The sequence below is a fragment of the Phaseolus vulgaris genome, chromosome 10 (genome assembly GCF_000499845.2).
Source record: "Phaseolus vulgaris cultivar G19833 chromosome 10, P. vulgaris v2.0, whole genome shotgun sequence".
Lineage (NCBI taxonomy): Eukaryota > Viridiplantae > Streptophyta > Magnoliopsida > Fabales > Fabaceae > Phaseolus > Phaseolus vulgaris.
The window spans coordinates 1,886,035-1,901,220 of NC_023750.2; the positions used below are offsets into that span (position 1 = coordinate 1,886,035).

The following is a 15,186-nucleotide window of genomic DNA, read 5'->3' on the forward strand; positions in this document are numbered from 1 at the left end:
GTGAAACTGTTTGATTTTTTTCGTGTGTGAATACTCATCCTTTTAACCTAAAATTTGTCGCATTTTTTTCCGAATTTAGTGGAGATTCTTATGTGGAATTTCAGGAATAAAACTATTTCCGTAGAAATTTTCAGAAATTTTCACGCAAACCAAGGCTATCCTCTAACAAAATTTGTCACATTTCGCCCTACTTTCTACAATTTTTATTTTGCGTCCGTATTGCGCTGAAAAAAATTCACACAAGTACTTTCATATGTTTTTTGCACCCAGGTAAGGAGGCACGTCCATAAGGAATCACTAAAAGAATATACGGGGTAGAAAAACCAGGACGTTTTGTTTTCGAAAAACCAGTTTTGTTCACTCTCGGGTTGGGACTTACTACGCCTTACTCCTTGGGTGTTTTGGTATGAAATTTTTACCAGATGTTCGTCACTGTGTTTATTGAGTTTTGGCTGAGATTTGAGCCCCAGATTCGTCCCAAAAGACTGGAAATAGACTTTTTATTGATTACTAACAGGGCTGAAAGAAAGGTTCGCTTATGTGAAACTGTTTGATTTTTTTCGTTGGTTAATACTCATTTTTTTGACTTGAAATTTGCTGCGTTTTGTCCCGATTCAGTGGAGATTCTTACGTTGAATTTCAGGAAAAGACTATTTCGGGACAATTTTTCAAAAGTTTTCACGCAAACCAAGGTTATCCTCTACTAAAACGTGAAATTTCGCCCTACTTTCTACAATTTTTATTCTGCATCTGTATTGTACTTAAAAAATTCACACAAGTACTTTCATATGTTGTTTGCGCCCAAGTAAGGAGGCACATCCATAAAGGAATCACAAAAACAATATACAGGGAAGAAAAGCCAGGACGTTTTATTTTCAGAAAACCAGTTTTGTTTACTCTCGGGATGGGACTTACTACGCCTTTCTCCTTGGGTGTTTTGGCCTAAAATTTTTACCAGACGTTCGTCACAATGTCTATTGAGTTTTGATTGAAATTTGAGCCCCAGATTCGTCCCACAAAACTGGCAATCAACTTTTTATTAATCACTGTCAGGGTTGAGAGGAAGGTTCGTTTGTGTGACTGTTTGATTTTTTTCGTGGGTGAATACTCATCCGTTTGACCTGAAATTTATCGCGTTTTGTCCCGATTCAATGCAGATTTTTACGTGGAATTTAAGGAAAAAACTATTTCGGGAGAATTTTTCAATCAAACCAAGGTTATCTGTAAACAAAACTTGTGAAATTTCGCCCTACTTTCTGCAATTTTTATTTTACGTCCGTATTACACTGAAAAAATTCACACAAGTACTTTCATATGTTTTTTACGCCTAAGTAAGGAGGCACGTCCATAAAGAAATCACTAAAAGAATATACGAGGAAGAAAGGCCAGGACGTTTTGTTTTCAAAAAACCAGTTTTGTTCACTCTCGGTCTGGGACTTACTACGCCTTACTCCTTGGGTGTTTTGGTCTGAAATTTTTACCAGAAGTTCGTCACTGTGTCTATTGTGTTTTGTTTGAGATTTGAGCCCCAGATTCGTCCCACAAGACTAGCAATAAACTTTTTATTGATCACTGCCAGGGCTGAAAGGAAGATTCGTTTGTGTGAAACTGTTTGATTTTTTTCGTGGGTAAATACTCATCTGTTTGACCTGAAATTTATCGTCTTTTGTCCCGAATTCAGTGCAGATTCTTATGTGGAATTTCAGGAAAAAACTATTTCGGGAGAATTTTTCACGCAAACCAAGACTATCCTTTACTAAAACTTGTGAAATTTCTCCCTACTTTGTGCAATTTTTATTTTGCGTTCGTGTTGCGCTGAAAAAATTCACACAAGTACTTTCATTTGTTGTTTGCGCCAAAGTAAGGAGGCACGTCCAAAAAGGAATTACAAAAAGAATATACGGGGAAGAAAAGCCAAGACGTTTTGTTTTCAGATAACCAGTTTTGTTCACTCTCGGTCTGGGACCTACTACACTTTACTCCTTCGGTATTTTAGTATGAAATTTTTACCAGATGTTTGTCACTGTGTCTATTAAGTTTTGACTGAGATTTGAGCCCCAGATTCGTTCCACAAAACTGCCAGGACTGAATGGAAGGTTCATTTGTGTGACTGTTTGATTTTTTTCGTGGGTGAATAATCATCCGTTTGACATGAAATTTATCGCGTTTTGTCTCGAATACAGTGGAGATTCTTAAGTAGAATTTAGGGAAAAAACTATTTCGAGAGAATATTTCAGAATTTTTCATGCAAACCAAGGCTATCCTCTACAAAAACTTGTGAAATTTCACCCTAATTTCGGCAATTTTTATTTTGCGTCCGTATTGTGCTGAAAAAATTCGCACAAGTACTTTCATATGTTGTTTGTGCCCAGGTAAGGAGGCATGTCCACAAAGGAATCACTAAAAGAATATACGGGGAAGAAAAGCCAAGACGTTTTGTTTTTGGAAAACCAGTTTTGTTCACTCTCGGTCTGGGACTTACTACTCCTTACCCCTCCAGTTTTTGGTATGACATTTTTACCAGACGTTCGGCACTGTGGCTATTGTGTTTTGGCTGAGATTTGAGCCCCATATTCGTCCCACAAGACTAGCAATAAACTTTTTATTGATCACTACTAGGGTTGAAAGGAAGGTTTTTTGTGTGAAACTGTTTGATTTTTTTCGTCGGTGAATACTCATCCATTAGAAGTGAAATTTGTCGCGTTTTGTCCCGAATTCAGTTGAGATTCTTACGTGGAATCTCAGGAAAAAAATATTTTGGGAGAATTTTTCGCGTAAACCAAGGTCTCTACCAAAACTGGTGAAATTTAACCCTACTTTCTGCAATTTTTATTCTGCGTTCGTATTGCGCCGAAAAAATTCACAAAAGTACTTTCATGTGTTTTTTGTGCCCAGGTAAGGAGGCACGTCCATAAAGAAATCACTAAAAGAATATACGGGGAAGAAAAGCCATGTCGTTTTGTTTTCGGAAAACCAGTGTTGTTCACTCTCGGTCTGGGACTTACTACGCCTTACCCCTTGGGTTTTTGGTATGACATTTTTACCAAACGTTCGATGAGCCCTAGATTCGTTCCATGAGACTGGCAATAAACTTTGTATTGATCACTACCAGGGTTGAAAGGAAGGTTCGTTTGTGTGAAACTGTTTGATTTTTTTCGTGGGTGAATACTCATCCGTTTGACCTGAAATTTGTCGTGTTTTGTCCCGAATTTAGTAGAGATTCTTATGTGGAATTTCAGCAAAATACTATTTCAGGAGAATTTTTCGCGTAAACCAAGGCTATCCTCTGCCAACACTTGTGAAATTTCGCCCTACTTTCTGCAATTTTTATTCTGCATTCGTATTGCGCTGAAAAAACTCACACAAGTACTTTCATATGTTTTTTGTACCCAGGCAAGGAGGCACGTCCATAAAGGAATCACTAAAAGAATATACGGGGAAGAAAAGCCAGGATGTTTTGTTTTCGGAAAACAAGTTTTGTTCACTCTCGGGCTGGGACTTACTACGCCTTATTCGTTGGGTGTTTTGGTCTGAAATTTTTACTAGACGTCCGTCACTGTGTCTATTGAGTTTTGGCTGAGATTTGAGCCCCAGATTCGTCCCACAAGACTAACAATAAACTTTTTATTGATCACTGCTAGGGCAGAAAGGAAGGTTCGTTGTGAAACAATTTGATTTTTTTCGAGGGTGAATACTCATTCGTTTGACCTGAAATTTGTCGTGTTTTGTCCCGAATTAAGAGGAGATTCTTACGTGGAATTTCAAGAAAAAACTATTTTGGGAGAATTTTTCACGCAAACCAAGGCTATCTCTACCAAAACTTATGAAATTTTGCTCTACTTTCTGCAATTTTTATTATGTGTCCGTATTGCGCTGAAAAAATTCACACAAGTACTTTCATATGTTGTTTGCGCCCAGGAAAGGAGGCACGTCCATAAAGAATATATGGGGAAGAAAAGCCAGGACGTTTTGTTTTCGGAAAACCAGTTTTGTTCACTCTCGAGATTGGACTTATTACGCTTTACTCCTTGTTTGTTTTGGTATGAAAATTTTACCAAACGTTCGTCATTGTGTCTTTCAGTTTTCGCTTAGATTTGAGCCCCAGATTTGTCCCACAAGACTGACAATAAACTTTTTATTGATCAGTGCTAGAACTGAAAGGAAGGTTCGTTTGTGAATACGCATCCTTTTAACCTGAAATTTGTCACGTTTTGTCCCGAATTCAGTGGAGATTCTTATGTGGAATTTCAGGAAAAAACTATTTCGGGAGAATTTTTCAAAATTTTTCACGCAACCAAGGCCTCTACCAAAACTTGTGAAATTTCTCCCTACTTTTTACAATTTTATTTTACGTCCGTATTACGCTGAAAAAATTCACACAAATACATTTATATATTGTTTGCAACCTGGTAAGGAGACACGTCCATAAAGGAAATCACTAAAAAAATATCACTCTGACTCAAAATCCAGTTCTAAAAGTAATTAACTTCAACTTCTCCTTCCAAGCATAATGTTGGTCGTCTAGTACAGGTTGACTTGAAATTATTGATCATAAACAAAATTACTAAAGCACATGTTAGATGATTCAAACAAAATAAAAGCTGTAAAATATTATTTTTATGATATTTTTGTAAAAATTCTATTATTTTTGAAGAAAATACAAATTTAATAGAAAAGAAGAAAATAAGAAAAAAAAAACACTCAAGGAACTGTAATTTGTCTAGAAAAATACTGAAAAACTGAGTTATCACTGACAAAGCATCTAATAATAAAACTATTAAAAAACACATCCAATTAGTGAGTAATCAAAGATGATTCAAGCCTTAATGATTGAATATTCACAATGACTTCAGACTAAACAAACATTTAGGACATTCCAAATCATTCAGATCTTCATTGAAACTTTTTTTTTTTGTTGTTGTCATGTATAAGATGTTGACTGTAATCTATGTCAACATTGTTGATTCTTAGGGATAGGTACTAAAGCACTTTAAATATTCTGAAAAATCGTGTGGTTAAACAGAATTCCTAATTTCACTTATAGTTGAATAATGAAATGACAATGTGACAATAATGAAGGATGCACCTACTTGCTTGCTATGTCCACAATTGCGTGATGGACTCTCAGACACTCATATCTTATGACTAAGTCAATAATTGGAAATTTCACAAAATTCAATCATGGCAGTAAAGAAAATAAAATTCAACGATTATTTTTGTTTTCCAACAATAATACAAGGAAAAGAAAATAAGAAATTCCTTTTCAATCTTTTATATTCAAAGTATAATCCATATTTATTTTTCATATTATTTAATGTGTGTATTTTATATTTTTATTTTCTAATATTTTCATTCTAAAATTGTTAAGATTTTTATTTTCTAATGTTTTTAAAATATTAAAAATAATTATTTTAACATTAGTGTTCTGAAATTGGCATGAAAGTTACAGTTGACTCAAATTACAAAAATAAGGATGGACTTAAAAAAATTATAAAAGAAAAATGATCACTAAAATATATTTAACCAAAGGCCCGTGAGTGAAGTCACCAAAGTTTTAGTTTTGGAAATAAAATTCTCAAGAATCAAGAGATCTGATTTTTTTTTTTAATTCCCTTTTACAATATATCTCTTTAAATTTATTTTTCAACAACTTAATAAAAAATTAAAAATAGTCCTGTTTACTACGAATTTTATTTTGATAATATAATTTACATATTCAAAGTATTTGTTTTAGTCATATTAAAAAATAATTTATTTTTTCCAACAGTAATTAATACATAAATTTATGGAAGCACGTTAAACCTTTCTTAAGATCTTAATTAAAGCAGGGATATAATTTTAAACTTATTTTCATTAATATAACTAATTAATTAAAGTATTAATATAAAATTATATGGCTTTTAAAATTGGTATCAATATTATAAGTTGGTTTAGGGTTTAGGTAAGAAGTGATTTTTACTTCCAAAGTGAGACTTAATTGCGTGATAGACTCGGGAGACTATGAATAGCACAACTTTTGTAGTCTATAAAAGAGAAAAAGATGTTTCAAATGAGAAATATCTCACATCACACACTTCTCATAATACACTATGAGAGGACACATACTTCTGTGCTTTTTTCTTATGCCATTTTTCACAATAAACCATAGTGCCAACGTTTTTCCAGCCAATGGCTATGTGCTTGGCAACGAGTGTTCCATGTTGCATGGTTTGAAAAATAACCTCAAATTCAACCCTGCAATATCCAAAAAACTTACTCTTTGGAATGAAGGTGAAGATTGTTGCCAATGGCATGGGGTGACATGCAAAGAAGGTGGTGTTATAGCCCTTGATCTCAGTGAAGAGTCTATCTCAGGAGGACTTCTTAATTCAAGCCTTCTTTTTGCTCTTCAAGATCTTCAAAGCTTGAATTTGGCTTTCAATAACTTCAGTTCTGTGCTTCCTTCTGAGCTATACAAATTGAATAATTTGAGGTATTTGAACTTTTCAAATGCTGGCTTTGAGGGGCAGATTCCGCATGAGATTTTTCATCTCAGAAGGTTAGTTACTCTTGACTTGTCTTCTTCATTTTCCTCACCTCACAGCCTGAAACTGGCGAAGCCAAATACAGCAATGCTTTTGCAAAACCTTACAGAAATCACAGAATTATATCTAGATGGTATAGCAATATCTGGCAAAGGACAAGAATGGTTTCATGCTCTATCTTCATTGCACAACTTACGTGTTCTGAGCATGTCATCATGCAATCTCTCTGGACCTATTGATGCTTCCCTGGCTAAGCTTCTCTCACTCACTGTTCTGAGATTAAGCTACAACAACATGTCTAGCACAGTGCCAGATTCCTTCACAAATTTTTCCAATCTAGTTGTACTACAACTCAGAAGTTGTGGCTTGAATGGTTCTTTTCCCAAAGATATCTTCCAAATACCATCATTGAAGGTCCTTGACATCTCAGACAATCAAGATCTTACGGGTTCTTTGCCAAACTTCAAACCAAGTGGTTCTCTTCGTGACATGAATCTTAGGCAGACAAGTTTCACAGGAATGCTTCCGGGTGCAATTTCTAACTTGAAAAATTTATCTACAATTGATCTATCTTATTGCCAATTTAATGGAACACTTCCTAGTTCAATGTCAGAACTCACCCAACTAGTTTATCTGGACTTGTCTTCCAATAACTTTTCAGGTCAACTACCTTCTTTTAATATGTCCAAGAATCTCACATATTTATCCCTCTTTCATAATAGTTTAACAGGGTTGTTACCATCTAGTCATTTTGAGGGCCTTCAAAATCTTGTCAACATTGATCTAGGGTTTAACTTTTTCAAAGGAAGTCTTCCTTCATCTCTACTTAAACTTCAATGTCTGCGAGAACTTAAACTTCCCTTTAATCAACTCACCGGTGTCTTGGATGAATTTGTGATAACCTCACCTACACTAGAGATGCTTGATTTGGGTAGTAATAATTTGGAAGGACCTTTTCCTTTGTCTATTTTTAACCTTAGAACACTTCGTGACATTCAACTCAATTCAAACAAGTTTAATGGCACAGTAGAATTGGACAGGATTCGAAGGTTTAGTAATCTAACTACATTAAGCCTCTCGCATAACAATTTGTCAGTTGATATATTCTCTAGATATGATCATGATCCATCACCCTTTCCTGCTCTAAGAAATATAATGTTGGCATCTTGCAAGTTGAGAGGAATCCCTAGTTTTGTGAAAACTCAGTCATCGTTATTATATCTTGACCTTGCTGACAACCAGATTGAAGGAACAATACCTTACTGGATCTGGCAACTTGAATATGTTGTTCACTTGAACCTTTCCAAAAATTTCATAACAAAATTGGAAGGAAATGTCTGGAACTTCAGTTCAAACCTTTTGATTGTTGATCTAAGTTCCAACCAACTAGAAGGGCCATTGCCTTTCCTTCCACCGTTTGTAAATTATTTGGACTACTCAAACAATAGTTTTAACTCCATTCCAGCAGACATTGGAAATCGTATCCCTTTCATAATAGTGTTGTCTCTTTCAAACAACAATTTTGAGGGAAAAATCCCTGAATCCTTTCTCAATGCTTCAAGTCTTCGTCTGCTCGATCTTTCTCGCAATAACTTTGTTGGAACGATTCCCAAGTGTTTTGTTAAGTTGAGTAGCACTCTTCGGGTGTTGAACTTAGGTGGAAACAGACTTGAAGGATATATTCCTAATACTTTGCCAACTTCATGTACTCTAAAGTTATTGGACCTAAATGACAATCTCTTGGAGGGTACTATCCCAACGACGTTAGCTTATTGCCAGCAACTACAAGTCCTGAACCTTCGAAGAAATTCATTAACCGACAAATTTCCTTGTTTCTTAAGTAATATTTCCACCTTAAGAATCATGGATTTACGGTTAAACAAACTTCACGGGTCAATTGGATGCCCAAAAAGTAGTGGTGATTGGGAAATGCTCCATATTGTTGATGTAGCCTCCAATAATTTCAATGGTACAATACCAGGAGCCCTATTGAAGAGTTGGAAAGCAATGATGCGAGACAATGTTAATGTTGGACCAGAGTTTGGCCACTTATTCACTGATATCGTTGATCACTATGATCCCAAGAATTATAAGGATTTAGTGTCACACTTAGACAAAAGAATTGTAGCAATGTTGACTAAACTTGTTACAAACATATCTCGATCTGTTCTTGACCAGGGGTCGTCAGATTTTAATGAAATTGATGGTTCTCGATATCAAAATTCAATTATTATTACAAATAAAGGTCAGCAAATAAAATTGGACAAAATCCAGAGAGCTTTTACTTACGTGGATATGTCAAGCAACAAGTTTGAGGGTCCAATACCAATTGAGTTAATGCAGTTCAAGGCAATGCTTGCTCTTAACTTGTCAAATAATGCCCTCTCAGGTCATATCCCATCATCGATTGAAAATTTGAAGAATCTTGAATCCCTAGATTTGTCAAACAATTCTTTGAATGGAGAAATCCCTGGAGAGCTTGGTAGTCTAACTTTTCTTGCATATCTGAATCTCTCAAACAATCACTTGGTGGGTGAAATTCCAAAGGGCACCCAGATTCAATCATTTGATGGAGATTCCTTTGAAGGAAATGAAAAGTTATGTGGACCCCCACTGACCCCTAATTGCAGCAATGGAATGCCAACACCTGAAACATCTCAATCTCATACTCAGAGTTCAATTGATTGGAATTTATTAAGCGCAGAGTTGGGATTTGTTTTTGGCTTTGGAATTTTCTTTCTCCCTCTTCTTTTCTGGAAGAGATGGAGGTTGTGGTATTCCAAACAGGTGGAAGAGATGCTTCACAAGATCGTTCCCATGCTTGATTTTTCGTATGAACACCAACGTGGGAAGACATATAGAACTCTAAGGAGGAGGAACTGAAATCTAAGGTAAAATACTTCTATTCATTTAGTTTCTACAGTAAGGAACTTTACATATTCTACATAAAATTTCAATGCTATATTTCTGAATCTATTTATCTTTGCTTATGAGCAGTGTCGAAATAAGGATGTTTCCCATTATCCATGTTGGTGAGAATGATGAAGTAGTAAGTAATTTTTATGAATTAGTGGTTGTTTCATAGTTCCTTCCGTTGAACTTACTTTCAGCTGTAAAAGGGATACGGTAGTTGGGTGATGTAGGTGGTAGAAGGAGAATGCTGAACTCAGTACCTTCTGAAAAGTGACAGCAGTTTCATGTCCACCAAAACCAGTTCTGTTCGTGGTTACATATGGAGCAAAAGGCACAACTCTGATGGTCTTTTACATGTTCTTTTGCTTTTAATTAGGTTTGGTTTTGGTGCTATGGTTTGATTATGGCTTAATGTTTTTTTTTATCATGTTTTTATCATGTTGTGGTGCTTATGGTGCTATGGTCTTTCATCATTTTTTTTTTTCTGTTTGTAGGATTGATTTTTTTTATAAGGGGTTAGAGTATCTTAAATATTTTTTTACTTAAATGTATTTTTGATAAAAAAAAATGTGTTTGTTTAAAGTGTCAGCATGCAAAACGAAATAATATAAGAATTCTTATATACAATATATGTTTAATATAAATATATTACTTAAAATATATTTTTATTAATGAATTTATATTTCCACGTACACAACACAATCTAATATAACACAACATAATATAATATTATATAATATGGTAAATTATATTATGTTATGCACATGTAATATTTTAGAAAATTAATTATAATTAATTAATAGAAATAATATTAAATTAAATAAAAGATGTGATAATTTTTAAGTAATATATATATATATATATTACATAATTTATTCCATTAGATATTTATTATTATTATTATTTATATAAAAGTAGTTTTTAATTTGAACATCTATTCTTTATAAATATGAATAAAGTAGCATGATAGTTTTTGCAATTAAAGGCAACCTATTAGTTATGTAATAAATAATGTAAACATATTTTTACACTGATTTAAAACTTTTATATAACTTCTTTAGTTTCTTTGATGATGTGTTATTTCCCGACAACAACTGTTTGTTTTTTTTATCATTAATAAACAATAAATTAAATATGGATTACTTCATGAATGATTTAACCTTTATATAGATCCTAACAATCCTCATAACACCAACTCTAGAAATATCCGACAAAATTACATCACTTAACCAATCTCATACAAACCAATGGATCAAGACACTAGTCAGAGTAGAAAAAAAACAGAATGTGATGACTTAGAAGTAATCCAAGACCAAACCTTTAATTGAATTATAACAAACATTTCTAAACAATCAACCACCCCCCTTTGAAAATGACATTATTCCTGTGCTTCCAAATCTCGCAAACTACTGCAATCCAAATTGCTCCGCAAACATCATTAACAGAATCAGAAGCGTTACACAACCTAAACTGAAACAAATTTAACAGTGGATCATTGTAACTCACTAACATTACACCAAGTCAAGTCAAGCAATGACTCCATACAGTCTAAGCAATTCTACATTCAAAAAACAAATGACGACAAGTCTCTTCCTCTACCCCATAAAGACTACATAAAAGGCTTTCAACCGCAATCCCGTGCCTTTCTAAATTGGTCCTAGTTGCAATCTTATTTTCTAGCACCCTCCAAGCAGAGACAAGTGCAGAAGGCATGACTTTACTCTTCCAAAACTTTTTGTACACAAAGACACTATCCCCTTCGTGTGCCCTCGTTAAACAATTGTAAGTAGAATTCACCATATAAACAGGGAATTCCCCATCTTTCCAAACTCAACTATCCTTCTCTTCCATGTCAAAACTCAACCCTTAAAGACCCTGGAAAAAATACTCACCAAAGGCTTTTCCCATTCAAATAGACTCCTCCTCCAAGTTAGTTGCCACTCCCAAGAACCATTAATCCATTTCCCAAGCTCAACCACCTTAGCATCTTTGTAAGAACTCGGGGAGAACAACCTCGGATAAACACGCTTTACAACCCCATTACCCGCCCAACAATCCTCCCAGAATAAAACACTATCTCCATTGCCAATCTTCCACTTGAAAGCATCTTCGAAATTCCTTCCCCATCCTTCTGACCACCAAACCTCCATCAAATCTTTCCACCATAGAGAGGTCCTACCAATGTTCACTCCCTCTCGCAGGCTTCTCCATCCACCATATTTAGAATCAAGTATCTCCTTCCACATACCGCCCTTATCCGACCCCAACCTCCAAATCCATTTACCTAATAAAGTTGTGTTAAAGACCCGCAAGTCTAGAATCCCTAGATCGCTAGCCTCACAAGGGTCACAAACCTTACTCCAGGAAGACCAAGCGATCTCGTCAGCATCCCAACCCCATAAGAAATTCCTTTGAATCCTCGCTAACTCGGTAGTCACTACGGAGGGCATTTTGAATAGAGACAAAACGAAAAGCGGGATAAATATAAGTACAAACTTGATCAGACAAATCCTCCCTGCCAATAACAACTGTACTCTTTGTTATTTTTCGTAATGTGACAACTTATGACAATGATCATGAAATTAATTACAAACTCATTCATGTCCTTTAATTTATAACTTTTATTAACATTCATCGGCACAAAAAAACCTAATTTACATAATTAAAATGACGTGAAAGAGTTAATGGAAAACTAATGCACTTTGGAAAGGGAAAGAGAGAAGGTAATAAACATCATTCGAGCAAAAAATTATTGGCTAAGAAGATAGAAGATGATAAAATTTTAAAGAAGACTCTATATGTGAAAAGTAGGGAACACTAGGATTTTCTTTTTTTTTCGTCTTTATACAAATTATATAAGTATTTATTTCTCTTGTTATTTTATTTTTTTAGAATTTTGTAAAGACATAAAAGGATTTCCTTTGGATATTGATTTGGACTTAAAAAGTCAACAAAAAAAACCATAAGAGACATGACCAACCAAGATATGAACAAGGTGAGGCTTGAAGCATGGAAGTTTTGCATCACAAGGGATAAACCTTTTTTTAGGATAATTCACTATAAAAAAATGTGTATGTGGTGATGGTTCTTTCTTTATAAAGTGGTGTTTATAACCACCACAATATACGTGTGGCAATCTATTCTGAATTGTCATAGCACACGTCATATAATATATTGTATAAAGTGACGGTTTTAAGTGTGTAATTTATGTCAGTTATAAATGTTGTAATTTTCAAATTGGGTAACCAATTTCAATGTAAATAATGACGATTTTAAAAATATTTAATACGGTATAGTATGACGTTTATAATAGCCTTATTATATTGTTTAAGTAGTTTTAGTAACATATGCAGTTAAGTTTATAGTGTAATTACACATCAATTATATTCTTCAGATGTGTGGATGGGTTCTTGTGCAGGGAACAAAACTACACAACATTCTTATCAACCGTGGATAAGACAAGTAACAGTTAATGGCCCCTATATCATCCATGAAAAGAGTTAGTAAATATTTGAAACATGAAATAGTATTAATTGACGACTTATAATTGAACTTACTCATTAATATAAGGGCACAAATAAATTTATTTTCCCTCTAAACTAATAGTGTTAGTGATGTATGACTGGATTTCCGATTTCTTTGTTCCAATTGGATTAATATAATAGGGATCCAAGAATCCATAAACATCTTGATTCCCATCATTAATAGAAACTCCAGACAAATACCTACAAGTTATTAGTTAAAGCATAATCAATAATAATTTAACTTAAAGTAAATTGAAATATAGGTAAAGATACATACATCATAAAAAAAAATTATATTTATATTGAGTTCCTGTTGTCCAATTGCAAATTCTAACAAATCTGACATGTATATGTACAACGACATGTAAGTGTTTCTTCCAAAAAAAGTACCACCTTACAGAATCTCCATAGGATCTTGACTAGTAGCTACTTTTAAGGAATCTACGTGATCGTCAATGGGAATCTCATGCTTCTTTTTTGGACTTGGTTTCTGATGACGTTTCTACAAAATAAAGAATATTTGTATTAAATTAGATGTAATACATAAATATAAATTAATATAATGAAATGAGATTATTATCGGGGGTTCTGATATAATTTGAACAAGGTGTCTAGGCTAGGCTATGAATGCTTGAAACACTTCGACCACAGTGGTAGATAAGTGCCAAATTTCAGTAATATTTCATATTAAAATATAGGCACTTATGAGTATTAATTCCTAAAATAAGCATAAAATAACTCTAAATTTATGAATTTATACCTTTTTACATATTTTATGATTTTAATTAGAATAGGAACGATTTATTTCCAAATTTGGTGTTAATTTCAGGATCCAAGGGGAGAATGGAGATGATTGGGCAGAAGGAGAATATACAAAGCTAAAAAGGAAAAGTTGAAATGCATAAAAACTCACCAAGCTACCAAAAAGTGCAAAAGAACCATCTCACCACCAGGGGAGCTCGCTTAAGCGAACTATATCTCACTTGAGCGAGATAGCACTAGTGAAGTTGGGTTGGACATCATTTTGCTTGCTCAAGCGAGTCCATTCTCACTTGAGCGAGAATCCACTTAAGCCCAATAAAATTTAGGTTAAATAGGGGGCTTGAGGCACAACCCTGGTGTGCAAGATTGAGAGGAAAACACCGTTGAATGATTTGTAACCCAATTGGGAGAATAGAAGGTGTTATAAGATATGTGGCTAAGTCTACCCTTTAGGATTATGAGTAATTTGTTCAAACTCTTATGTATTGAGGTGATCTCTAAACATAACATTTTGTTCTTGATTGATTATTGGTATTATTGTTTTGATTCTAATTCTTAATCTAGAATCTTAAATTTGATTGGAAAGTATTTTTAGGTTCTGACCTAATCAATAATGCTTAACATATTTGAGTGGTAAGAATAGACTTGAAATGTTAATTACTATCAACGTCTAATCAAAATGCTAAGTTGTTTTTATAAATATGCGAGAAATCAATATTTAGGAAACACCTTAATAATTTTATATGCGAGGAATCAATATAAATGATTTTTATATGGACATCAAGATCAATCAAAGGACATAATATTATGAGGTTAATTTAAATACAAAAGAGTGAGAAAGATGAAACCCAATTCCTATTTTTGCAATTAAAGCAACAACTATTTTTCTTGTTTTCTTGTTAATCATTGTCATCACAACAAATTCCAACAAACTTTTATTATTCTATTTTATATTTAGTGAATATTTTACTTTATTATTCATTTGTTCCTTGTGGTTTCGATATTAGTCCTTAGGGACACATTATTACTTCTGACAACGCGTGATACTTGCTGTAAAAAGTCATCAAGTTTTTTGTGCAATTGTCGGGAAACAATTTTATTTTTTAGTATAATTTCCTAAATATTGTGAATATTTTAATTGTTTTTATTTTTTATTATTGTGTTTAAATTTGTTACTGTTTTTAATCTACGTTATTTACATAATTGTTTTATTTTATTTTCTTTAAATCTACAGATTTTCTTTTATTGTTTTAATTTTTATTTGGAGTTTATTTGCTTTTATTTGTTTCTATTTAATTTCAGATTTATTATGTTTTTAATTTAGTACAGATCTTTGAATTTATTTGATTTCAGATTATTTGAATTTATTCTCTTTTATTTGTTTCAATTTTAATTTATTTTTTTAAACATTATTCTCTTACTAGTGAATCCTTGTGTTAACCATTGAATTAGTTGTCTTATAT

At 33.5% G+C, this 15,186-nt stretch overlaps 1 protein-coding gene across 2 annotated transcripts; it reads left to right on the forward strand.

Moving 5' to 3' along the window:
- Nucleotides 1–6,089: 6,089 nt before the first annotated feature.
- On the forward strand, nt 6,090–9,943 carry LOC137819685 (receptor-like protein 7). Of its 2 annotated transcripts, XR_011082374.1 has the most exons (3): nt 6,090–9,415; nt 9,522–9,573; nt 9,655–9,943. XR_011082374.1 is itself a non-coding variant. In XM_068623602.1 (2 exons), the coding sequence occupies exon 1, from the start codon at nt 6,090–6,092 to the stop codon at nt 9,405–9,407; it is 3,318 nt and encodes a 1,105-aa protein (XP_068479703.1). In that variant the 3' UTR covers nt 9,408–9,415; nt 9,522–9,943. The 2 variants fall into 2 exon arrangements, 1 of the variants encoding a protein (XP_068479703.1); XM_068623602.1 differs by having other exon boundaries at nt 9,522–9,943.
- Nucleotides 9,944–15,186: the final 5,243 nt, after the last annotated feature.

What these genes read in the sequence shown, in the direction of transcription:
- LOC137819685 (XM_068623602.1), top strand. Translation starts at nt 6,090, where the DNA reads ATGAGAGGACACATACTTCTGTGCTTTTTTCTTATGCCATTTTTCACA.